Raw genomic sequence first — 27,614 nt, 5'->3', positions numbered from 1 at the left:
GGGGGTCGGGGCCCCGGGGCAGAGGCGCCGGGCGGGCGGCAGCCGGGACGGCGGGGCTCCTCGGGCCGCCTCCCCCGGCCGCTCCCACTCATCGGTTCAGGGTCGCCTCCGTCCGTGTTGGCCGCACAGCTCTTCCGAGCGCGGAGCTGCTCGTCTCTGCCTTCAGCCTCCTTGACTCCTTTGAACTTGGTACACGTTTGGAAAAGCCTTTATGAAAAACCCTCCTTGCTCTGATGAGTGTGGTCCTCACTCTGAAAAGAAAAAGGAAACCAGAAGTAAGGACGTTGGTTTATTTACCACAGCCGGCTATTAGTAGCACCTTTGTCCCAGTTTTATGTACTCAGTTGGGATATAAATTGACGTTAACCCATTTCTTCTCCGAAACATGAGTCTGAGGGACATCGCTGTTGACTCATTTTCGTCCCCAGACACGGTAGATCTGATGAGATAGTGCGAAGAAGGGACAAATCGCGGTTTCTCTTATTGTGTACTTTTGATTTTTGCCCTGTTCTGGGACCACCTAACAAGGTTCCCAGAACGTGCTGAACAGGGAATAAACACATTTTCAACATAGCTCTTTATCTTACTGCTTATTGCAAGTATACCGGAGTCTAAGTTTGAAATAATTTAGCCGTTTCCTGAACTGTGGTCTGTAAAGCAGCTGTCAGTTTGCGATCAAATTTTCAGAAATTTTGACTTACAAGATCAGCCTGAAAGTCTGACTAAAACTGAAAGAGCCCCTTTTAATAGTGCGGCTTACTACGTGACTTGCATAAAAATTTTTCCTTTTCTGTTTAATTTGTCGGTCTGCTGAGAGTGCAACCACCTTTCCGTGAGGTAAATATAAATCTAGGTGCACAATGAAAGGTGAAGTATGAAAATTGTATTGGATTACGTTAATAACTAATGTTTTCTGGTTTTTCCCTTTGGGTACATTTTTCTCCTAGTTTTGATCCCCTTTTGGATAACAAGCTGCTTTCCTTAAGTCAGAGTAGTCTTTAAATCTTTGAACTTAAAATAATGTTTCCCCTAAAGGGAGGCAAATTGCAAACAGTATTTTGGCCAATGAATGTTAAGTATTAAAAAAACTGATGTTTAAGGAACTACTTACTGATCCAAACATAACTTTTAAAAAGATATTTGAATGTGTTTGATCCTGGATGAGTAAACACTGAAAGTATTGTCTTATAGTATTGATAATTAAAACGTTTTTGGTGAATTTGTAAATAGATCAATGTAAGTAAGTAAGCAAATGCTTTCCCAGTGACTTGCTGGTCAATCTGGAATTGTGTTGGTGAGTGTGAAGTTGTAATTACACTGATGTTTTGTGTACATATTTTGTAAGAATATATGAATAAATTTTTACTGGATATATAAACACAGAGGAGCTCTTTAGTCTCTTTGTTTTCGCATTGTCTGGGAAGGTTCATGAAATTTGCTTCCACTGATGAATTTAACAAACTCCATAGACCAGTTTCCTACTGAGGAGAGTCATTGCATGATTAAAATATGAAATATTTTTCATAGTATGGTCATTTCATGGAAAGTAGGGAAGAGTTTCAGATTATTAACATACCTAAGAAATCCTCACTGATTCTTTACCAGCGTAGACATATATTTCTGATCTTGTTTTCCCCAACTTGATATTCTCTACAAGTAAGAATTGGGCCAAAAAATTAAACCAGGTTTACTGGTGAAGTGGGTAGTCTGTTGGACAGTGCTCAAATGTCCTGTTCCATTTAGATAGACTTTTAAAAATAAAACTGAACAATGCAGACAGTTAACAGCTAAACCATTGATATTTTGACTTGCAGTCAAATTGGTCATTAAGGAAATAAGCCTGAAATGTCTTTGAATTCTGTTATTTATACTTTATTGAACTGATAGATTCATATGTAAAAATTAACTTTGAGAAAGGTTATTATTGTACATTGTATGTGATTTCAATATTATCAATATAGAGATATGCACTTATGGATTATAAAAATATAGATTTCAGGGAAAGCGTTTCTTACCCATTTCATGTAGGTAGAAATAAACATTTAAAATCATTTTGTTAATTTCCTTTTAAAAATACATAAGATATTTAAAATACTTTTACCATAGGAACTTCACAATAAAGAGTGCACTGTTTTTAAGAGTAAATGTTTTCATTCATGGGTTTCCTTTTTTGATGCTCTAGGATATCTGGTAGAGAATAAGGGAGAATGAAGAACAAAACCTAAGGAGAACATTAGTGGGAATTTATATTGATATAAGTCATGAAGACACCTTGAGTCTTATTGGTATAATTCAGTTATAGCAAAGTTTAAAAAATAAAATATTTTGCACATTTTTTCACTGGCCTTCCCAGGAGTGTTGGAGGCAATTACTGACAAGGTGTATGTGAAACAATTTTGATGAAAAGCATAGGCTAGGAAGATATATCGGAGTTTTGCTTAAAGACTGGTTAAATAACTGCCTCCTTAGTTGAGAAGAATGTTTGTCTCCAAGAAAATCTTACTAGCAATTCTGTGAGGCTGTTTTGAAACCTCCCAGTTCTCCTGAAATAGGAAACATCTTCATGCATATTTTCTGAATGTGTACAACAAGACTAGTTAAATGTTAAAATCCTGTGAAATTTTAACAGTGGGGCTCATGTGATTCTAATGTATTACTTTGAGATTTTCACAAAATAAACTCAAGTTTCTTTAGCATTATCTTAGTGAAGCTTTTTTTTTTAACTCAGCTGACTTAAAAAAGGATCATCCTAATCAGAATGTCAAATGGCATAGTTTTGTTCATAATCTCAAACAGTCTAAGTTTTTATGCTAGCATTGATTATGATGAAAGCTTCCAGCTCTGGAATTAGAGCAACTATATCATGATAAAGACTTATATTACTGTATATAGATGCATAAGATGCTTTTGCCACTTTTAAAAAATTGATGGAGAAGTATAACTTTTTTAGGCATGTTTCTACACCCCAAAAGATACCAGTGTTGTCCTACACAAGATAGGACCAATCTAGGTAAGTATAATGCTGAAATTAATTTCTTTGCACGTCAGGTAATTCAAGTGTCTTATCTACTCTTTCCCAAATTTACAAGGTTGTAGTCAATGCAGTTGTACTTTATTTGTAGATAAGTGTTTTAACATGTATTTAAAGTGCAATAATGAAGCATGGAAAAGCAAAACCCTACAGTGACTCTCAAATAACTCCCCAAAAAGTTTTAAATTTTGTTTCCCTTCAAAAAGTAGTGGTGGTGTGGGGAGAGGGTGCTTGGAGAGGTAGAGCGGATTGGCCATGATTATTGGAATTTAATTTTCATTTCCTCCCTAGCAGCCCATTCTGCTGATCATCAACTGTGAAGTAGCCAAAAGCGGGCACCAGATGGGAAGTGAATTGAAACAGAGATGTTTGAATAGTAGTTAATCCTTTGGTGATTTTAGAAAAGAGTTAAGACTTCTTAAATAATAACAGGTATCTGAAGCAATTAAATTGGAGTGGAGTTGAATCTGTACTAGAAAGCTGCTTGATTTTATGTATGAGTCATGTTCAAAATAGTAAAGACATTATTTACAAGTGTTTCAAGTAACGTTACAAGTACTGCTCCTGGCTACTTTTAACACAAAAGTGTTGATTGTTACTTGACAGTTATGCTAATTTTGCTTCACAAAGATTACAAAACTTTAGAAGTGGTGTAATTTCCTCTTACTATAGTCTCCCTTTGTTTCTCCTGTACTCGTCTCCTTGCGTAAAAATGCGGAGGCTAATCCCTGTGTACTTCAGGCATATGGCTCTTCAGAATTACTTCTCTCTTCTAGCTACCTGCGTTTCTCCCAGGCTTCTAATCGACTTAGTTGAGAAGGACTAGCTTTACAATATGAGCTACATATTCTTCCTTTGTCCTTCAAACCTTACTTGCTGTTATTACTTAAATCATAGTTAACCTGTGGAGATCTACTTTCCCAAAGAACTAAAACCTCACTTCATTCCAGAACCAAAGAAACAGATGGTGCTTTTCTGTGTTTTCTCTTCCTGCTTCCATAAGACGTGTACTGACTTTTATTCCACATTCTTTTTACAAGTGTCTTTATAAAGAACTTTACATTTTTGTAATATTTCCCCAATATTTTATTTTTCCCTCAACTGTAATATCTAGCCCAGAAGCAGGATTTTTTAAAAAGCAACCTGCCTTTATTTTATTGTCTTTCCAAAGCATTCACTTAGTGTCATAGGAACAGCTATCTTTTAAAACCATTTTATCTATTTAGTAATTAGATCTGACATGCTATTTAACGGAATTCCAAATTGCAACAGTAAATATGGCTAGCATAATCAAGTTTGGTGATAAATACAACTAACTTGGTAAACAGATACCCCACTGGAAGGAGAAGTGCTTGGGCATGCGGTAGGCATTAGCTAAACAGAAGGTCTTACAGAAGGAATAGAGAAGAGTGGTTAAGACAGAGAGTTGGTTGATGAGGTGGATGTTGGTTAAGTAAGCTTTTATATTCTTATAAAGTTGCCCAAGAAGTTTGATTTATATACCTAATTTTTCTAGAAAGTTAAAATAGTAATGTAATTAAGCACAGCAGAGTTGATGTTAAGAGTTTTGTAAGTGCTATCTTTAATCAGCATATTTAAAATATCTGTATAGAAAGCTATTACATTAAGGGATACTTAATAGCATTGAAATTGATTAACACTGTTATGCCAGAGGGTGAATAGAATAAGATGCTGGTGAAGAGTAAGGTGAAAGCCAAATATTTTTGTAGTTAAAACTGATGTATAATAGAAAGTTTTTATCAGTATGATGGATTTCTTCCAAATACAGCACAGCAATCCATATGTAGGCAAAATAATTTTTACTCATTTTCCTCTCTTTGTATAAGGTATTTGCTTACAATAAACTAGTCTAAAATATACCTCTCTGCTCTAAAAATTAAGCTTCCTTGGAAATAGGACTTTAAAATTATTTTTGTAGAATATTGGTAGCATACAGGACATTACATCAGTATCCTCTGATTTTAGGCATTAAGGAGATCAGCTTAAAAACTATAACCTCAGGCTGTATCATGCAACATGATGATGCATTCAAGGGGTATGTTTTAGCCTAAATAGAATACATATTGTATTAAGCCCATCATAAGAATATACTAGACATTTGAACTCTTAACCATTCAGGTGTTTGTATATGTGCAGGTGGAGGATGCTAGAGTCAACCTTATTTACCCACTAAGAGCATGTTCTAGATCAGGGGTCGGCAAACTTTTGAGACAGAAGAGCCGCCAGAGGTCAGCAAACTGCGGCTCACAAGCCACATGCGGCTCTTTGGGTGCGTACCTGTGGCTCTGAAGTAAAATTGAAAATGAAAATAAACTTAGTTTCATTTATAAAATTTTTAAAGGATATTATTCACATAATGGTGATTATGTAAAAATATATTTATGGCTCTTGAATAATTTTTAAATTGTTGTGAGGGACAGGATTAGCTCTTCCAGGAGTTGGCAAACTTTTGAGACGGAACACACCCAAAGAGCTGCATGTGGCTTGTGAGCCGCAGTTTGCTGACCCCTGTTCTAGGGCATTAAAACAGGTTTGGGATGAGATCAACAGTTTAAAAAGCAACTGAGTTTCTCAAAGTATGCATAGTATACTGCAGTAAAATGGGACCTCCTGCTTTCCAAATCGACACAAGGTAAATTCTGAACCTGGGAAATTGGTATAATAGAAATTGGTACAATACATTAAAATTCAAACACTTGTACAACAAGCTTTATTAAGCCTCTACCAAGTACCTCAAATTATAATGCTCCAAACTTTGGGTATCTATTAATAAGGCAAGGGGGGAATCATTGGAGAAATTTTTTTTTTTTTTTTTTTTTTTCTGCCACGTGTTGGCAGCTCAGCGGCAGCTCAGCTTGGGCTGGAAATTGAACCGCTGTTGCTCAGAGCTCAAACTCTTGAGCGAGCTCTTAACCAAATGAGCCACTTGGCCAGCCCATATTGGAGGATTTTTGAATGAGGAAACAGCATTTTTGAGTTTGCATTTCCAATAGTGTTGTGTTCTAATGGAGTGGATTATGGTGGATTACAAAGGTTTGAGTGAGGTGAAGTAGTTATAAGGAGAGGCTTGTTATTACTTACAGGGAGGCTGTTAACTGCTTTAATCATGTCAAGAAATGATCAGTTTCAGGACTAAAGCAGTAGCAGAGAGGATAGAGAAAATGGAGCAGTTGAGATATTTAGAAAATAAAATCAATGAGGCTAATTAAGCTCGTGGTCCTGGCCTGTATTCCAGGCACAATTAGACCTTTTTCATTTATTATTACATTTCCTCCTCAAAACAAGATTGTCATAATCTCCATTTGACAGATAGAGGGTGCTTGTAGAAATTAAATAATTGTTTAAGATCACACAGCTAATAAGTGATAAAACTCAGGTTAACACCCAGATTAACCTCTAATGCCAGTGCTTTTTTTATATGACACGTCTATGCTACCACCACTAGACCATGTTGCCTCCTCAGGAGCTTGGGGACCAGGGCAGTACGGAATGAAGGCAAAGGTGGACTCCCAGATAGGGTGTCTGGGTCAGGTGATGCCAGTCACTGAAATAAGAGTACAGCAAAAGGAGAGATACAGAGCGAGACAGCTGAGGTTAGGTTTTGAACATCTTGGGCTTGAGGATCTGTGAGCAATCCATGAAAAGACATCTAACCGTCTAATGAAAGGGCTTGAGCTCAGGAGAGAGCAATCTGGGCTGCAGGTGAGATTTGAGACTCATCAGGTGAGGATGAAATAGCCTAGGGCAAACGTGGAGGCTACTTTTGTGACTGGAATCCTGGGATACCAACCTTTTAAAAGAAAGGACCAAAGAAGACAGAACAAAGGACTGGATAATTTGGAAGAAGAGCATGAAAGTGGTGTCATTAAGAGTTCAAAGAGGAAGAAATTTGGAGAGTAGGAAATGCTGTAGGGATGTTAAGATGGAGATTAAGAAGCATCCTTTTGATGTTGCAAGCAGGTAATGACTCAGTGATGAATTCATAGTACTTGGAATAAAATAATTCTCTGATAATCCTGAGTCAGGATCTGGTTTACCTGATGGTCATCCTGATATGAGGCTAGTCGTCTTCTCTGTTGCCATCCTGTGGCCCTGGTGGTAAGAAGCTGGTACTTTGTTCAGTGCTGCTTGACTCAGAATAGAAAACGGGTGTCTTTCCTGACTCCACTAAATATACCTTTTTCTACTTTTTGAATTTTGAACCATAAGAATGTGTTACTTATTCAAAAATTAAAAGTATTACCAAGAGAAATATAGGAATGAGCAGTTACTTCTCATATGGTGCCATGATCATTATTCAAATAATATCGTTATTCTTTGTTTAAATGTCTGTCTCCCTGATTAGATTGCAAGCTCCTGGAAAGCAGGGACATTTTAGTATCTGAGTCTTCTGTACCTAGCACAAAGGCCTAGCATATCATGGATGCCAATCACTGTTTAATAAATAAATGGTCCTTTCTGTCTTGGTTACACAATTTTTATGGAAGATAAGATGTCCCTATGTAAAATGATAGCATAATATACACAGAATAGGTTTAATCTAAATGAGTGGCACCATTCTTGCTTTTTGTTCATGTTGTAGGCAGCCTGGATCAAATGCCCCACCATCTCTTGTCGTCCCTTGGCCTGGGCAGCGGGGGCATATGGTAGCAGCAATAACCATTGCCTTAGTCCCCTTAGTGAGGTGTGGCAAACTAAGTTTCAAAATTGACTAGGAAGGTGTGACACCATTTTAGAGAGGACCACTTAGGGAACCCTGAAGGCAGCATGTCTGTTGCTATATGTGTACCTAGAGGGTACTTCTGGATGTGCACGTTGGGCCTTTCCAACCTAAGGGCTCCCAGAATCCTTTGTCTTTTTCTTTGCTAATTTTACATCATCAGCATGTCGAATGCGTATTTTATTTATTTATTTATTTATTTATTAATTGGGGAGGGGGACCAGCCAAGTTGTTCTTCAGTCTTCGTTGTGGAGGGCACCAGTCGCCATCTGACTGCCTGTTGGCAGCTCATGTCCTCTAAGCTCAAGGTGCTGTGTTCAATCTTAGTTGCGGGTGGGCGTAGCCACCATCCCATGTGGGAGTCTAACCAGCAACCTTGTTGTTGAACGAGCGCTCTATCCACTGAACCATCTGGGTGGCAGCTCAGCTCAAGGTGCTGAGTTCAGTCTTAGTTGCAGTTGGGTGTAGCCCACCATCGAACAGGCAGTCTTTTTTGTTTTTGTTATTTGTTAGTTTTTTTAGCTGAGCCATCTTGCCACCTGTTGGCAGTTGTCGGCAGCTCAGCTTGGGCCAAGATCAGCTTGGGGCCAAGAATAGAACCCGGCGACCTTGTTTCTCTGAACTCACACTCTTGAGTGAGCCCTTAACCAATTGAGAACAGGCAGTTTTGTTGTTAGGAACACGTGCTCTCACCAGCTGAGCCATCCTGCCACCTGCAGCTCGGCTCAGGTGCAGCGTCACTGGCCCATGTAGGAATCAAACCGGTGGCCCTGTTGATCAGAGCTCGCGCTCTTAAGCTAATTCTTAACCAACTGAGCCACTCAACTGGCCCCCAAATGCATATTTTAAAAAGATACTAGTAAAAAAAAAATTGGGTTTAATTGATAGAGTGTCTAAAACAGATTTTTTAGTAAGTTGAAAGCTATCGGAAGGAAAGCTATCGGAAGGAACATTTAAATGAACTGTTAATATTTTGTTTGGAGTTAAAATTCTTTGGCAAAACCCAGTTCCAAATTTAAGGTAAATAAAAAACGGTTCACAAATTTGTTGCAGTGGAGTGAAATTTAAGAAAATGATAAATTCATTCAGTTTATTAAGTGATTAATATCATTTTTAAAATAGAGCAGATACCTATGAGCAATATATAGTGTATATTAAATGATTTAGATAACACTGCTTTCTCTTCTATAGAAAAGAATCTGACAAATAGCACATGATTTGAGTTTTTTTGAATTTTTTTTCTAGGAAGGTCATAAAATTGAATAGAAGTAAGAGTGAAAAAATATTGAATTGTTTTCAGCTTTCTATTCTTTTTTTCTGTTTTATAGAAATTAGAGTATTTTTCTGATGTACTTTTGAGAGATTTTAATTTTTTAAAACTAAAATGTTATGATTTCCAAATTCAACATTATAATTTTACTGCAGGATAAATAAAGAAGAAAACGAGGAAGCAGCAAAGCATTGATTATAAATGTCTTAATAATGAGCAAATGTGGCAGGAAAAAATATATTAGGACAAATCTAAGGTAGGTGGATATATGTTTTTCTGTCTTTCTGAAAATTCTACTTAGAGTGCTTAAAGTTAAAATTATGGATAAGTTAATGTAGATATGTATGTACACACATACATGTGTATGTATGTATATGTTATAGTAAAATATAATCATGTATCCAAATTATTTAGCTATTCAATTAAGAAATTCACCTTCTACCACGTACTGTGCTAGACTCTATGGGGATATGGACATGCACATTCAACTTATGCTAAGTGCTGGCCTCTTCAGTTAGAAAGGAGACTATCTATAAAGATATGGGCAGAGTTTTTCTTTTCCTCCCTCCTTGCCTTAAGGCTGGCTATACTTGTACCTAACCGTTGTAAAACAAGAAAGTCTCTAACAGTGTTTTACAGAAATCCATACAGAATTTTTCCAGTTTTCTTTTGGTTGCTTTCAGAGACATTTTGGTTCATCAGTTGGCTCTAGGTTTAAAAAGAAAATAAAGTTTCTATGACCTTTTTTGTAAAACTATTTAAAAATGGAGACTAGAAACAACTTTAATAATTTTTTTTTTCCAGCTAGATTCTTTTTAAGAGGTGAAAAGAATTTTACAACGGTAAGGCTCGGCAGTGTAATTTGTCTTGGCAAAGTGGCTACAACTAAGATTTTAGAAGTCTATTAGTTAATTGAACATTTTAATTATAATTATAATGCTGCCTTTGTCTTATATTTTTGGCCTGTATTTCCCTTCCCCTTCTTTGTTCCTATCTTCTCTTTTAAGAACACTTTCCTGGGTACCTATGATAACATTTCTTTAGTATGTTTTTCCTTTTTCTTCTCATTTTGCCTTCTACTTAACGTATCTTGTGTGTTCTCAGTACATAGGTATGCCTAAATAACTTTGGTCATTAATTACCTCAGTATTTCTATAATTGTAAATCTAACTTCTAAGAATATATTCCTTTGTATTCACTTCTTGAAAGTATATTATTGGTTGTCTACTTATTGTTTGTGTTGTACTGTAAGAACAGTACTGCACTGTTGTACTTCAGTATTTTGGGGAGTAATTGCAGTATAATAGATGTTTTATTAACGTTCTAGAAAATAACAGTAAGCAAACAAATATAATTCTGCCCCCCCAAAAGTAGTTCACCCGAGAAATCTTCGAAAGCTGTACTAATGGATGGATCCTATTCATTTAAAACAATAGTTATATTAACATTTTGTTAAACTGAATCCAGATATATTCTGAACATATTGAGATAACGTTTACTTTTCTATCAAAGAAGAAAATGAATTTGCTAAATAATAAAAAGATTTCAGGTAAAATATTTAATCTTCATAGGAAAATAATATTGCTCTTACTATTAATCATAAGTTTAAATATACCCATTTTAGCAAATCCTTATCTGTTTAGAATTGCGGAACTGAATATTTGCCACTATTTTGCTTGCTATTAGTTTATATATAGTGCTTAATGGACTTTTGTTTGTTTTAGTTTTTTATTATTTCATTTTATGTTTTTATAGCTATTCCTTAATTTATAATTACTAATTGGCCTTTTCTCTCTAATAAGGATTATTGTTTAAGATTATAATACTATATAATTTCTTAATTTATAGATTATTCCATTAATTTAGTATACTATGTTTAATATTTGATAGTTATAGAAAGTGAGACTTGGGGGGAAATATTTTATAATATGTCTCTCCCATTTTAGCTATAAAATATATAGTGAACAATGAACAATTATAAGGGATCCTTCTCTTACACTTTATAAATAAATTCTCTGGACTACCTGAGGCTGGTATACAGATCTTAGTGTTATGTGTACATCATTTACAGCTGAGTTCCGGGTCTATACATCCTGCTGAGATAGTGTTTGAAAATGCCCAGTACAGTGTATGACCCATGCTGAGCACTTACATGTTAGTTGAATCATTTTCCCTGAGTCCTGTCCTGGGGTTGGTTTTTAGTGGGTTTAGGAGGTTATACTAGAGAACGGTTAGATGTAGATCAGCAGAATAAACTTGTTTGAAAATGATAGGGTATTTATTTTAAATTGATAGTGCTGAATTTACTCTTCTGTAGATTATTTTTACCATCAAATAAATTGATTTTAATATCAAACATTTAATGAGTGACATGTACTGGACACTATACTAGGCACTATAGAAGAATTCAAGTGGGATAAAATTGGATTGTCTACATCCAAAAGACAAAGTCTATCTGAATGCAGATTGTGACAACAATTGCAGCATACTCAGAAGCATGTCATTGTAAAATGTTATCTAAACTGGGTACGGAAAGAACCCTGGAATGATATTCACAAGACCTCTTGTTCACTCTTCATCGTGCTATTATGTGCCCTGTTGAAAGTCACTTAATCTCTCTGAACCTTATTTTTCTGTCATTTTGGTAACATCTGACAGATGTGTATTTGAAAAAAACGGCTTATAAGGAGGCCGATTGCAGAGTGTGGAAAGGAATGGAGTGACTGGAGATGAGGTTGTAAAAATAAAGTGGGGTCATGTTGTGAAAAAGATTGAACGGCATTTTGGCTTGATACATTAGTTCAAACCCTGGCTATGCCACTCTGTACCTTTGTGGTAAGATCAGATTCTTAACCTCCTTATGCCTCCTTTTCCCTATTTCCAAAAGAGCTAACTATATTGACCCTATAAAGTTAAGGATTAAAACTAGTAGGCATTTCTCACATGGGAAGCACTTAAAAAATGGTAGTTGTACTTATGATAATTCTAAGAAGTTTAGATTTTTATCCTACAGTCAGCAGGGGGCTACTGCAGAGTTTTGATTGGAGAAGTGTTTTAAACAGAAATACGTGTTTTAGAAATGTTGGCATATGTTAGAATAAGGGAGATGGAGTGGTGGCAGAGAAGGAGACTAAACTGTTCTTTAGAAGATGGAATCATAATGGGAACAGAAGATGATCATGATGCTGTGGGAGATGAAAGAGACAGTTTCAGGGATGACACCCAGGTTTCCACTTGAGCAACTGGATGGGTGGTGGGCCCCAATTTCCAGAGATAAGAATCCCAGAGAAAGAACGTGTTTGTGGAGGAAGAAAAAGAGTTCCTCTTTAGACCCACTGAGTTTGAGGTCTCTGCAGGACATCCACCTGGAGATGTTAAAGTGGCAATTGGAAGACATGATTTTATGATTCAAGAGAGACCTCTGGACTAGAGATCTAGACTTGAGAGCCATAAGCTTAAAGCTAGCGTTTGAATATAGAGAAATGGATGATATTACACAGAGGGAGGCGAGAAGGCGAACAGAGCCCTGAATTCATACAATGTTGAAGGTTAACATTGTTGAGAGAAGGAATTGTCAAAGGAGGAATTGTCAGAGAATCAGGTAAGAGTGGCAAGCAGGATCATGACATCAAGACAGAGTTCAAGAAGGAAGATGTCAGCGGTTTTGAATGCTGCTGAGGACTCAAACAAGAGAGGACTTAAAATGAACATTAGATTTAGTGACAGATTGGTTGCCATTACTAGGGAAGTTTTAGACAAATCAGTTTGGGGTTGTCTGGGAGCGGGTAGGAGGTGAAGAAATGGAGATAGTGCTGGCAGTTCTTTAAAGTGGTTTGCAGGGAAGGAAGCAGAGAGAATAGCTAGAGAAAGACTCTGGTTCAGAGGATGTGTTGTGTGTGTGTGTGTGTGTGTGTGTGTGTGTGTGTGTGTGTGTGTGTTTGAAATTGAAGATACCTGAACATGTTTAAATCTTGGTAGAAGGAAACCACTGGAGAGGGGAGAGGATAACTGATAGTATAATGCCCCTGAAGAGCCATCCATAGGACAGATAGAGGAATGCAAAAGTGGGGAGGCAGGAGGTAAGGGAAGATGGTGGGTGTAGATGCAGTGGGTTTGTTGATTTGGTGGCAGGAGGTTGAGGAAATTCTCATCTGAAGCAGGAGGGCAGGGTCTTATACAGGTAGTAGTTGAGCTCAGGGATTTGAGAAGAGGGAGAAAATTTGAAATAGTTGTGGAGAATGGGAGAGTAAGCTCACCAGGAAAATAATAAGATTGCTGCCCATTTGGGGTTGAAAACCATGAGTTCAATAGCCTTAATACTACTCTATTTTACGTGTAATTTTATTTTAATTTTTAATTTAATTTTATTTTTAATTAGTTTCAGGTGTACAACACAGTGCAGTAGTTATACTTTTTACCCCTGAGAGTGACAACCCCCCTCCCCCAATCCGCCACCCTCCCCCCCCATATCATACATATCTATTACAATTCCATTGACTCGACTCCCACACTATACTCCACATCCCGTGACTATATATATATTCAATTATAGTTGACATACAATATAACACAACATCAGCTTCAGGTGTACAGTGCAGTGATCAAGCCTCTACACCGTCCATGAAGCAGTCTCCCTAACAAGACATGTGACCATCTGACACTCTACAAAATATTTACAACATTATTAATTATATTCCCCAAACAGTCTTTCATATCCGTGTGGCAATATTGTAGTTATCTATTTATGCTGTCTATTCCTTTCCCCTTCTCCCTCATACCCACCCCACCCCCAACTAGCAACCATCAGTTATTCCTCTATATCTCTGAGACTATTTCTGTTTACTTTGCTCGTTCATTCAGTGTTTTAGATTCCACATATAAGTGAGATCACATGGTATTTGTTTTTCTCTGACTTACTTATTTCACTTAATATAATAGTCTCTAGGTCCATCCATATCATTGCAAATGGTACAATTTCATTCTTCTTTATAGCGGAGTAATACTCCATTGTATAAATGTACCACAGTTTCTTAATCTAGTTGTCTACCGATGGGCATTTCAGTTGTTTCCAAATCTTGGCTATTGTAAATAGCGCTGCAATAAACATAGGGGTGCGTATATTTTTTCGAATTAGCGTCTTGGGTTTCTCTGAATAGATACCCAAGAGTGGAATTGCTGGGTCATATGGTAGTTCTATTTCCAGTTTTTTGAGATACCGCCATACTGATTTCCATAGTGGGTGCACCAATCTGCAGTCCCACCAACAGTGCACCAGGGTTCCCTTTTCTCCACAACCTCTCCAGCACTTACGTGTAATTTTATTCAGTATTATTCATTGTCCTTGCTGCAGGCGTAGAGGAGACAAAATTGGTTTTGTCTGATACTGGCATTTACTAAACAGATACAGCAAAAGGAAAAAGGAACAAGGGGATTTCGGGTATTGGTATTGGGGACCAATAGTTAAAAATGAGAAACCTGATTCTAGGTTGAATAGGATGTGATATGAAGGCTGATTGAAAGAGAGAAAGTAGTCTGGAGATCTCAGTGGAATAACAGGAGTGGTGCGAGTAATCGAGGAAGAGGGTAAGCTGGGAGGATAGGATGTCAGAGTTAATTATTTCAGAGCAGTTTTGAACACGGACAAGGTCAAGTGTATGGCCAGCTACTCTAGTAGATGGCTGAAGTGGAGTAGAGAAAGTCATTGAAGTGAGGCATCAGGGTGAGGGATGGGTTCTTCCCTTTGAGTGCTGAACATACACAGAATGGTAGAGAAGAAGGCTCTTGAGTCAGGCGCCAAAGTCTTCAGTTTACAACATGGATGTGAGTAGAAGATGATGATTATTATATGAATGAGTAGTATAGTATGGTACACCAAATTACCTTGAGTCTCAAAGGAACAAGGGTTTTTACGACGGGGCAGAGAAGGAACAGCTGAGAGATAGTGGTGGGAATCAAAGAGGATGCCAAGTCAACATTCTGATCTTGATGAGATGTGGGAAGACAAACAGCTGTCTCTTGAGAGGGGCATGGTGGCTTTGGGAGTTCCAGGTAACACATTGCAAAGGCTTAGAAGGAGAATGGGAGTGAGCACAATTGTATTATGGGGGGGAAAGGAAGCACTGGCTATGAGAGTGAAGATGAAATATGGGAGGTGCTTATATCTTTGACAGTGACTAGAGAAAGAGGAATGTAAGGTGTTAATGGATGTAATTCTGGCGTGGATGCAGAGGTTTCTGGGGAGGTCTGTGTGGACAGGAGCAATTTTGAGAAGCAGCAACTCAGCTGCTGGTCCAGTGTTGGGATAGGAGGTTATAGTGAATGACACCAAGTGTAGCAAGAAGGATGAATGGGGCAGCCACTGACCTTCCATTCCTGCCTTTCTTCCCTAGGAGGCTCAGGGCCTCGTGGCATCCCAATTTGGCTGAAATTTAACTATGTGGGTTTGTTTTGTAGCTGATCTGGTACTGACTCACATATAGACACACAATTCTAGCTTTGGAGCTTAAATGGACAGTGATGCTCTTGACTGAAAGGAGTATAAGGTAAGGGATAGGTATCTGTGAAAACTCGAGGTTGAGAAGCTCGATAGGAGGGGGGCGTGCATGAGTTACAGTTTTGGGAGTTACCTTTGTATAGAATTGAAGAAGATAGTATGTAGATTGAAAAAAGAAGGGCAGAGGATTGAACTCTGGGAAATACCCAGGAGAAAAAGGGAACAATTAAGCTGATTGCATCAGATAATGTATATAAAACACTTTCATGTGTAAAACATTTAAAAATGTTTAATAACTTAAAAAGTCTTTTATTATAGCTCTAAAAATGAGTCCTGAGTAGCTTAGGTTTACCTTTTTAAACATTAGAACTTTTTAAATGAAAATCTTCCTGAATTCTATTACGTGTACCCCTCTTTCCTTAAAAGTATACTAAGTATTAGTAAACCTTTTATTTTTCCATTTTTATTTATTTTTTATAATTTAATTTAATTTTTTTAATGTTAGTTTCAGGTGTACACAGCATCATAATGATTAGACATTTACACCCCTCACAAAGTGATAAACCTCCCCAAGTCTACTACCCATCTGACATCATATATAGCTGTTACAATACCATTGGCTATATTCCCTATGCTGTACTTTACGTCCCATAAGTCTATCTATCTATCTATCTATCTAGCTTATATATATTTAATTATAGTTAACTTTCAGTATTATTCTACATCAGCTCTGGGTGTACAGTGCAGGGATAAGAAATCTACACAATCTATGAAGTGATCCCCCTGATAAGTCTGTATGACTCAGGATAGTTATTGTAAATATCACTTATTGAATTTTAATTAATAAATCCTTCAATTTGTTGAGTATAAAGAACTAGGCAACTTTACCCTGTATGGACCCAAATTGCCATACACTTGGAATTCTTGAAGTGTTCATTATATTCTATAGTTTCTCCCTACCCCTGCCCATTGTCAGCTGTCACTTCATATATCCATTATATTTAGAAACCAGATAAATTGTATTTGAAATAAAAAATGAATGGGCTTAAAATATGGGCCAGGAGAGGTTCTCTTCATTCAGAAATTTTGGTGTATGGACTTTGGGCTATTTGTTTTGTCTGTTAACAGGTAACCTTTGCTTTCTGTCTGGTTCTTGATTGAATTCTGTGTAGATATCAAATAGTTGAAACTTTAATATAATATAGATTGGTTCCGTAGATACTGAAGGATCTAGAGCAGAGGAGAAGGCTGAGTGAGGTGGACATTTTTTCTCTCCAGAGTATTAAAATGTATCCTTCCTCTGACTCCATCCAGTCTTACCAGCCCTATTTCCACTCATCTCCCTTCTCCCCACCAAATCTAAATAGGCTCTCCTACCACCCAGATTCTCTGTATAATCAGCTATAATTTTTTCTACACATTCTCTGTACTTTCCTTCCTCTCAGTCCTCCTTTCCTTTTCTACCTGGTGAAAGAAATCCTCATTCTTCACAATACAACTCAATGTGGCCCCATCCTCAGGCAGACTAAATCATTCCCTCCTATGTTTCCCAAAGCATTGCATGCATAACATCCTTCACACAATTTAAGTTACTATACTTGTATTACTGGCCCACCTGATAGAATTTGCCAGTAAGCTAAATTTTTCTCAGGGTTTAATGTACATCAGAATCTCTTTAATATAAAAAATTAAGATCCCCAGAAAGTTTGGTTCAGTAGATTTGGGGTTGAGCCTAGGAATCTTCATTTTTATTATTATCATTATTTTATAAGTACATTGGTTAATTCTAATACAGGTTGTCCAAGGACCATACTTTGAGAAACCAAGGGCCAACTAGTGAGTGAATTCCTTCAGGGCAAGAGTTGTAACTAACCCACCTTTGTATTTTCAGGGCCTGTCATGTAGATGGTGCTAAATGAATGTTTCAAAAATGAGCAGAGTTTAATGGGGACGGCCTTTCAGTATGTAGTGTTTGAGTTAAGACTCAAATTCTTGGCAGAGCCTTAAGAGAGCTTTTAATAAAGGTGTAAAAAATAGCATAAGACAGTATTTTTCAAGTTGTTTCCAAAACACTACTGCTAGGACATGCTTTGTGGGAAGATGGTTTTGGGTGGTTAAAAACTTCTGGAAAATGCTGCCTATTGGACCTGCACCCTTCACCCTTCTCTAGGCAGACCAGCATATTCAAGCTTCTGAGAAGCTCTGCAAAAGCCGTTTAGTTCTAGATATTTAAAACGTTTTGACTAAGTGTTCCCCCCTTACCCTCTTTTCCCAGATAATACCTTCTCATATCCTGCAGAACTAATGCTCTGAAGTATTATCTTTAGGAACCGCTCACATAAGCAAAAGTAGAGCTATGGGGATTGGCAATTTATGGTGGTTGGCGATTTATACTTACCTGGAATTGAAGAGGCCCTGCTGGAAATTAATAAGAATAAAGAAATTTGGGGATATTGAGGCAGAGACATTTTTTCATAGTAGACTATAGATTTTTATTGTTTATAATTGTTCTTAATTGTCATGATCATAAGTATTAGAATGACTGAATAGTGAGAAGTAATAGGCGTAGCATGAACTATAGCTGATAGGTTTGAAAATGCAAGACTTAGAAGGTAGTTAAAATGGCTGTTGAAATGCAAAAGAAGGTATTAAGTGCAAGACTAGCTGAAGGATCTGTTGGACCTGGCAGCTAATTAAATCTGGGGAAAAGGACTAGATATTGATAATTCAGAGCTCTAAGTGGCCTGCATATTATTTGGGTAAGTATTCTAAGGTGTGTGGGGGGGAACCATATTATTGACAATTGAAAAGATGTACTACAGCAGGGAGTAGTTTCTATAGGTTTTTAAAATTTGATTTTGTTTATTTTGTTTGCTTTTTATATTTTCTCCTAGTTGGGTAAAATTTATTATAATGAGGTTTCCTTCTATCTGGAAAGTCTCTGTATAGAAATCATTAACTTAGATTGAAATCATAGGCAAAAAAATTATGACAAAAGTTTTCCTGGAAAAATTTGATTGTCCTCTTTAACTGAGGAGCTGCATGACAAGTGGTCAGCTCAGTGATTCAATTTGAGAGACTTGTTTATCAGACACTATTTAGTGCTGACAAAGCTAGATGCACCTTTATATTACAATGCATTTTATTTAGACAGTGGGAAAATTCTTTAATGCTACATCATATTATAAAGCAGTTATATTAGACCTTGAGAATGATAGAATGTTTATACTTGATTTAAATTAGAAAACCTAATTTTATCACTCATTTATACTACAGGGCTTAAAATAATTATCAAGGAGATTTTATTGTAAATTGAAGAAAAAAAAATTTTTTTTTTAAAATGTATATCCAGTGAGCAGAGAAAGTGTCTTAAGTTTGGAGAGTTAAGATTCTGCCACTGAACCAATTTCCTGAAAAAATAAGGTAGTACTTTTGGATGACAGAAATGGATATCAGAAAGGTAGATAAAAACAGAAATGTTTCAGATAGGACCTTAATATTTCTTCCTTTTTATTGTGTTTTCAGACAAATGACCATGGAAACAATTGAGTCTCATCAGGATGGACGTGTAACAGATTCCATGGCAGAGGGCGGATCTGCTCATATGCAGACCCAGACTGGTCAAAATTCAATCCCTACTTTAGCTCAGGTAAATTCAATGTAGACAGTAGGCAGGCACTGATGGAAGTTAAACTATATGGAAATGATAATCGTGTAGATTCTGTTTTCTTGCAATTTAAGTTTCCCTTGTTCCCTGGTTATGAGCCATTCTTTCTTACTGATTTAATTTCGAAGAGAATCTACGTATTTGAATTACGTTTGCATTGTAACAGACCCTTTGCAGTGCTCCCTCCACAACTGTGCAAAGGAAAACTAAAAACCTCTCCACAATACTTAATCCTCAGATTATTATTTGAGAAGGTTGGTAATTCCAAATTGCTATAGTTTTATACTCGTAGCTATAAATATGGCAGAAGTCTTACCTTTCGCCCAGAATATATTTGGTTTGATCTTTTCTTGCTTTGTAGTTAGGTCTTAAACTTTGAATTGGTTTTCATTAGAGAGCACCAGTATGAGTTAGTGTCAGCTCCTAAAATTTATTTCTGAGATATCTATACAAATATTTGGTAAAAACACATTTATTTGTTTAGCTCATGAAATATTTATTGAGTACTCCCTGTATCTAGGCACTGTTCTAGATGCATGGGGATATGTGATTCCTGGCCTTAAATATTTCAATGGTTTAGTGGGGCAGATGGGTATTTGAATGGTAATTTCAGTAGTGTAAAAAGTGCCATAAAATGACTAAGTCGTGCAGAGGGAGGGAGCAGCCAGTTGACTAGGAGTGCAAACGATTTTACTTTTGAGCTAGACATAAAGGATGCGTAGGAGTCTAGGCCAGGAAAAGTGTGCAGTCAGAGAACTAGAGGTGTCAAGGCTACTGGATCCTAGTGTTGGGGCTGGGAAGTGGAGCTGGTCAAGGTCAGCAGAGGGTTTTATGCATTTGAGAGTGTAGAGTATCCTGTATTCTAAATAGTCTTGAAATATTTTCCGGTGTTCGCTCTGTTTAGAGCATTAGCTCTGTGGAAGTTGGACTGGCAGTGGAGTCATGGTAGTGTGAGGAGAACAGAGCCGCAGTGAGATCTCCACAGTGTTGTGGAGAAGACAAAGGGTTGGTCGATGGCTGACTGAAGGCCTGGGGGGGGGGGGGGGGAGGGCATGCCAGGCACTTCCTGGGTTGTCTCAGGCCAGATTGGTTCCCATAAGGGCTCTTCTCTCCCAAGACTGGGCCCCAAGCACCCAGCCTGCTTTTCTTCTTTGAAGCTCCTGACACCCACTCGCTCCCCTGGGGTTTTCTCCTTCCAAGTCTTCTGTGGAGCTGCATCTCCCTGGCAACAACCCTCCTTTGTTACCCTGATAGACAGGCATGCAGACCTTTGCTATTAAGAAGAAAAAAAAAGGGCAGCCTTTTTCTTATTAAAAAAAATAAATAAATGCATGTTCGTTGTAGAAAATTAATTAAATATATGTTATTATAAAGAAGAAAATAAAAACTATCCATCATCTTATGGAGAAATATAATCATTGTTAGCATTTTGGTGTATATGCTTTACTCTTTTTGTCTGTGTGAATGGAATAGAATGTACGTATATTTTTTTCATGAATTTGGGATCTTCTGGAGTTTTTATAACTATGTCTTGGTCTGTAATTCTGCCCTTTGCTGAAGTGGTAATCTAAAGCAAATCTCTCTTCTGCCTCACTTCCCTCCCTATAGGAACTGACTCACTGACCTTCACACATGCCTTTTCTCCCAGCCTTCTGGGCCTGCATAGTCAAAACAATAGCTCTCCATTGTCTAAAGATGATAATTTGCAATTCTGAGGACCTTCAGCCTGCGTGAGCCTCAGAAGTTGCTAAAGAGGTCAACCAATATGAAGTCTGAAAAATAACCTTGTCTGTATGAGGTTTTGGAATTGAATAGGAGTCCAATGAACAGAATCTAGATTTTAGTAGGTTAGAGAAGAAATAAGAGGGAGAGGCAGTAGAAAGTGGAGGTTTTAACTTCAAGAAATTTTTCTGTGAAATAACAGAGAAACATGGGACTGTGAGACAAAGAAGTAAGAACTGGGGTGTGGGAAAGTTGGGAGTGTTTTGAATGAAATGGAAGAGGGAGATAGAGACTTGTGAGAAGGCTGAACCACAGAACTAGAAAAAGCCTGTGGCTTCCATTCATAATGCTTACTTTTTCCAGACTCAAATATATCAAATGCTGATATTTATTAAATCAGCATAGCAAGTTCATAGACTTGCTATGTTATTCTATTTTATATATTTGAAATTTGATCTAAAAATAAACTACGGTTTTTATCTTTCACATACTAGGCATGTTAAGAGATTAAGAAGTACGCTGTATGTGGGTTTATTGATTATTTTGGTTAACTAATAGTTACCCTCTATGCCATGCCTGGATCATGATTTTTCAAAGAATTAGGACACAATTCTCAGTCAGAATTTTCTAAATACGATTACTAATTTATATTTTTGTGGTGCCTGAATGGTACATTTATGGGTATTCATTATTATGCAATAATGTATAATAGAAGGATTAGGAAATCAAGCTGAAATCTTTATTAAACCTATAATGTATGCTAAAAGTGATTGGCTCGTCTGAATAATTCCTGATACCATTGTATTTACTTGCCGCTTGTTTCATTTTCTTCAAACTTAGAGGACTGTAAATTCATAGATGTTTTAGACTTAATTCAGTTTTGTATAAAGAGGAATTTGTAACACTTACTTTCCTATTTACATGGTCAAATTATTAGTGTGGGGACAGAAAATGTGACCAAAAGATTCAGTTGGTTTGATCCCTTGCATCTGGTCATTTGACACTAGTAATTTTGAGTCCCCTGCTTTCCAAAGCATCTGGTAGTCAAGTTTACTCTAAAAATCATCCCATTTACAAAGATCTGAAAACTTGAGCTTGCTCTTGGCCCTCAGGCCTTTCTGTTCTGCTGATTGAGGGGGCAGTAGTGCACCAAGGGAAGCTGGAGTTTTCAGCGTCCAGTTTTTTTTTCTTAAGGATTTTATTGGGGAACAGTGTGTTTTTCCAGGAACCATCAGCTCCAAGTCAAGTAGTTGTCTTCAATCTAGTTGTGGAAGGCGCAGCTCCGTGGACCATGTGGGGATTGAACCAGCGACCTTGGTGTTAAGAGCCTGTGCTCTAACCACCTGAGCTAATTGGAAGCCCCTCAGTTTCCAGTTTTTCTAATTTATAACTTCCCAGATATAAATGGAGCCTTCCACTTCTATCTGTATTCAAAAGTAAATAGAAGTCACCCTGGTGATAATGTCAAAGAACTGGAAGCAGGAGTTGCCATAAACAACCCTTGGGTGGCAGACAGTTGAGGTTAAATATTGTGACTTGGCTTTCTTTTCTAAGGTTCTTTTGTTTTGTTTTTTAATGTTGATTTAATTTTAATTGAAATTAGTATCTTGTTTGTTTAGTGTGTGTGATAGACCCCATCTCTCTTTCCCCTGGAAAAACTCTTGGCAATAAATTAATCAGTCTATTTTAAATAACGAAACCAGGAGGAAACCCTTTCCAAAAACCAAAATGGTGAAAAGTAAAATTACTATATATACAAGTAGTTTTAAAATAGTTACATTTACATCCTCTGGAAGTAATATAATCTTCAAATGGGTAATGGGAAGTTAAAATTTCTTTTGTGATTAAAGATTTCAAACACACAAGAGAATGATGGTCCCTCATATATATATAAACTTAATAATTTTTAAGATTTTTGTAGCACTTGCCTCATCTGTCTTTTTTTTTCTTTTTGTTGAAGTATTTTAAGCAGCTCTGCAGATCTCAGACATCATGTCATTTCACTCCTACTTCTGGGTATGCAACTCTTAAAAGATTATGGACATTTTATTATGTAACTAAATGTCATCATACCTAATAAAATCAAGCATAATTCCTTGGCATAATATGCACTCCGTATTCATATTTCCCCATTTATCTCACAAATGTGTAATCTACTCTGAAAGCAACAGTAATAACACCCTGAACTTTTCTTGTTCCAAGTCTCTTGGGAATTGATAATGCTGCCATGAAGAGCTGGGTGGGCGAGGTAATCCAGATGGAGCCACTGGAAAGGATGTACTTTAAAACTAGTACTTTAAAGGAAGTGCTTTCAAACTTCATTCCTTGTCACTGCTGATGGAGCTGTGGCGTCTGTGTGACACCTCAACAATGAAAGCTAAATAACTCTCATTTATAAATGACTTACTCTCAAAGTTTCAGCAGAGAGAAAGGAAAGATGTAAGGAGTAGAATCACTAGTCTTAGAGCTGGAAGGAGATTCTGGAGATCAGCAGGGTCAGCATCATGCTTGGAGAGAATTAGTTCTAATATAAAATTTAACCTTTCAGAGGATGTGTGTAGTTTTGGAAACAAGATTCTAGGGAGCAGAGAAAGCCACTAGAGCCTGGTTCAGGGCTTATTAATCCCTTATCTTATTCTCTCTGTTCTGAATGCAAACAGTATATAAAGTACCTCAGAGTAGAGCAGCCTTGGCATGCAGTGGGGGATTGAAGTAGGGATTATTTAACAAGAGATATTTTAATGTATGAGTTGTATGTTTTCTGTTTCAGTCTGGTGGGAAATTGAAAGTACGTCTCGCTGTTCTGGCCAACTGTGCCAAAAATCCATCTTCTTGGTCCGAAATAGGACCAGGAAGGATGTGGATGGCTATCAGAAAACAAAACAAACCCAAGCAACATTTGCTATTGATATTGGGTCAGCAACATCATATTTGTATATTAAAGATGGTCTGCATTGTGTTAGGTTGATTTGGTATATTTACTGTCACCTGAGTAGATCAGTTTCAGCTGAGTTTAATCGAATCTTGTTTTTTAAATTTTAATATGCTAATTCCCTTACTTGAGGGACTCTTACTGAAGAAGAAAAATGTTCCTCTTAAGATTTTGAAATAAAAATTTACATTTTACTGTTGACTTTCTGTTGCTCCTTATTTTTATGTATTTCTTCCCCTGGCTCTTTTTCATTGCCCTAATTTAATGCTTTTTGAACATGATGTTTGTATTCACTTAGAATTAACTCTAAAAATGAACAAAAGTTGGAAGAAAAGGTAAAACTGAATTTTTTTCAATAAATGTTAGATCTGCATTATATATTGTTCCTTAATCAACTAATTCAAGAAAATAGACTGCTTTGAAATGTAACTCATTCTTGAAGATAATTCAAGGTTTGAGGGACATAAGTAAAAGTAATTGTGAACTGTTAATAGTAGTGCCCATTTTGTTCAACAAGAATTTGTTATATACCTGTACTCATATTTTTTTTTTAAAGATTTTTTTATTGGGGAATGGGAACAGTGCTGGGGAATTGGGGGAAGGGGAACACACAAGTTGCTGTTGTTTTGGTCTTCAGTCTAGTTGTGGAGGATGTTGCTTCACTGGCCCAAGTTCGCACCATCATTGCGCTCTTCCCGGGCGAGGCAGATCAGCCGCTGGCTTCTGGACAGCCGCTCACTGCGGCTGCTGGCCGCGCACACTGGCTGCTGGCTACACACGGTAGCCCATGGCAACCCACTGCTACAGGGGCTGCAGCCTACTCCGTCGCGGCAACTCAGGGCTGCCCAGCTCCATGTTGAGCTATTGTTCAGCATCTTAGCTGTGGAGGGCAGTGTCACTGGCCCTCATATGTGGGATCCAAACCGGTGCCCTCTGGCGTCCCAAGCCAGTTCTTAACCANGAGGGCAGTGTCACTGGCCCTCATATGTGGGATCCAAACCGGTGCCCTCTGGCATCCCAAGCCAGTTTTTTTTTTTTTTAAGCTGAGCCATCCTGCCACCTGTTGGCAGCTCAGCCGCTGCTCAGCTCGGGCCGGGAATCTAACCTCTGTTGCCCAGAGCTCAAACTCTTGAGCGAGCTCTTAACCAACTGAGCCACTCGGCCGGCCCCTGTACTCATATTTTTATAATTTTGTATGTAATAGCTAATAGAGATTTCTTTAAAGGTTAGCTTTTGGCTTTAGAATACACTATGTTTTCATCCCAGTGTATTAAAAGTGATAATACTTGGCTTTGGATAAAATTTGATGTTTCAAAGGTAATTTAAGCAGGTATACATCAGCCAAATTTCAGAAAAAGATTTTGTTTTTATACCTCTTATAATCACCGGAAAAAAAATGCATCCAAATTTATTTTAGTGTTTGAGAGGTAAAGATTTTCTGCCATTTGTAGTGATTTCCTATGAGGTTTGGGTACTTTTTTGTTTGATGTTAACGTTCTCTGTTTTAAAAACAGGTAGTTTGTCACCAGCACTAATAAGGAAATAACTGAGTATAAACGCAGTTATTCTTTTTACCCTTTTCTCTGATAAAAGTAGTAAAAGTAGCCTGTTTGGGGGGTGGAGATATAGGGGAGTTATATAGAAAGGGTATAGAATTTCAGATTTGCAAGATAAAAACGTCCTGGAGAGCTGTTTCACAGCAGTGTGAATATCGTACTGGTGAACTGTACACTTAAAAATGGTTAAGGTGGTACATGTTATGTTATGAATTTTTACCACAATAAAAAAACAACAAAAGGTAGACTACACATTGAAATTTGAAAAGGGGAAACATAAATTTTTGTAGTTTCAGCTTTGAATAAGATTCAGAGATTATTTACTTTGCCTTATTTTAATTTTTGTTACTACAAGCTTTGTAAACCCCATATCGTTAAAGGAATTACATTTGGAAAAAAACATTGGGAAATTTTCACTTCATTGATTGTGATGATAACATCTTATATAGTGCTCTTCAGAAATGTGAGTTTTCTGAGCCCTGTCAGAGGTAATTCTCTAGTTTTCCTCCTAAAAGGCATGGGAGTGAAAAGCCTGGTTATGGTATTGAATGTATTGAATGTATGAAGAGACTGTATCAGATGAATATGATGCAAGCAGAAGTAAAGTTCAGGAAAAACATTTGCCTTCCAATAGGTATGTTCTATGCAGCAGTAGACCTCTATTTTGGCAGATTTAATGAAATGAGTATTTTAATTAAAAATTAATCTAAGATTAACTTAAATGAAATGTAACAGTAATAAAAATAACAAAAGTGAGCATTTATTGAATACTCAGTATTTTCCAGGTACTGTTCTTAAGTGCTTTATACAAATTGACTCAGTCCTTGCAGCAACTCTGTAGAAAGGTACTGTTTTCATTTTCCTTTTCAGTTGAGGAAAATAAGGCACGGAGGCTAAATAACTTACGATAGGTCACACAGTGAATAAAAGGCAGAGGAAAGGTTAGAACCCAGGCAATCTGGCTTTAGATTTCATTAAGCTCTTTATTTCTTACAATACATAGGTACTCAGTGTTGAAACAGACCATTTCAGAGAGCATTACCTTGGAAACTCCAGTCAGCAAGTAGTAATAATATAATATAATATAATAATGTAATATAATATATAGTGTGTATTTACTGTATAGAACTATATATGTACATGTATGCTGTATATACCCAGTACTATGCAGTATTATACCGCAGGTGCCAAAAAAATGTATACAAGTGGACACTTTTGTCAACGTTGCTCAAGCATTAGTTCACTGTAATCAGAAGTGTCTGGACGCTGATGGTAAGCACTTTGAGCACCTTTTGTAATTGCAGAAGTCAAACATGACTTGTATTCATCTTTTATTATCAGTATATATTGAGTGTTACAATTTTAATGTTTCCCTTTCTTAAAATTTGTATACATTTTTTTGGCACCCTCTGTATATATACTCCATTGTTACTCCATTATTTAATAGCAGATAAGATAGTTTTATATTTAGATCCCAACTCAGCTCTGACCTTGGATGTGTGACAAGAATAAAAAATTTAAATTTTATCCATTTTGAAGTATTGTTTTCATGTAATTCTTGGCACCAATAGCCATTCTCTGTGTTGAACTTTAACTTTGGAGCCAAGGATACAAGAAGACCCAGAGCTTTAGAATTCTAAGATGAGATGATGAGGAAATCAGTCCCACTGACTTCGGTAAAATCAATTTGTTTTCCTGGTGAGAAGCAAGTTAAGTATCATATCCACGAAATTTGAGGCCATAGTTACTATTTCTTGTGTGTGTGTATGGTAAAAAATGAATAAAATCTGCAATCTTGACAAGTTTCAGTGTACAGTTTAATAGTGTTAAGTATATTCATATTGTTGTGAAACAGATTTCCAGGATTTGTTCATCTTGCAAATCTAAAACTAGACTCATTAAACAACAGTTTTTTATTTGCCCTCCCCTCAGCCCCTGGTAACTACCATTCTGTTTCTATTTCTATGAATTTGACTACTTGTAGTTTTCATGTAAGTGGAATTACCAATATTTGTCTTTTTGGGACTGGCATATTTCATTTAGCATAATATCCTCAAGATTCATCCATGTTGTAGCATGTGATAGGACTTCCTTTAAGGCTGAATAATATTTCTTTATATGTACATACCATATTTTGTTTATTATTACTATTTTTTAAAGTTGCTTTTGCCAAGTCAGTACTCTTTAGGACTTATATCAAGT

At 36.9% G+C, this 27,614-nt stretch overlaps 1 protein-coding gene across 27 annotated transcripts in view; it reads left to right on the top strand.

Annotated features, from left to right (window-relative positions):
- Window positions 1-6: 6 nt before the first annotated feature.
- Window positions 7-27,614, top strand: part of CREM (cAMP responsive element modulator) — a 67,633-nt gene continuing 40,025 nt past the window's right edge. For 4 of the 27 annotated variants that reach the window (XM_019652628.1, XM_019652624.1, XM_019652626.1 and 1 more), the window contains exons 1-5: window positions 15-837; window positions 2,951-3,010; window positions 3,323-3,463; window positions 9,198-9,298; window positions 19,061-19,184. In XM_019652628.1, coding sequence (XP_019508173.1) covers window positions 9,255-9,298; window positions 19,061-19,184 — 168 coding nt within the window. In that variant the 5' untranslated portion in view covers window positions 15-837; window positions 2,951-3,010; window positions 3,323-3,463; window positions 9,198-9,254. Of the gene's footprint in view, window positions 838-2,950; window positions 3,011-3,322; window positions 3,464-9,197; window positions 9,299-19,060; window positions 19,185-27,614 lie in introns of all 27 variants that reach the window. The other 23 variants (XM_019652635.1, XM_019652631.1, XM_019652632.1 and 20 more) reach the window with 17 other exon arrangements.

The sequence above is a fragment of the Hipposideros armiger genome, unplaced genomic scaffold (genome assembly GCF_001890085.2).
Source record: "Hipposideros armiger isolate ML-2016 unplaced genomic scaffold, ASM189008v1 scaffold_183, whole genome shotgun sequence".
NCBI classification, from domain to species: domain Eukaryota; kingdom Metazoa; phylum Chordata; class Mammalia; order Chiroptera; family Hipposideridae; genus Hipposideros; species Hipposideros armiger.
Note: the sequence above shows the minus strand (reverse complement) of the source record. Positions and strands in the feature narration are given on the sequence as shown.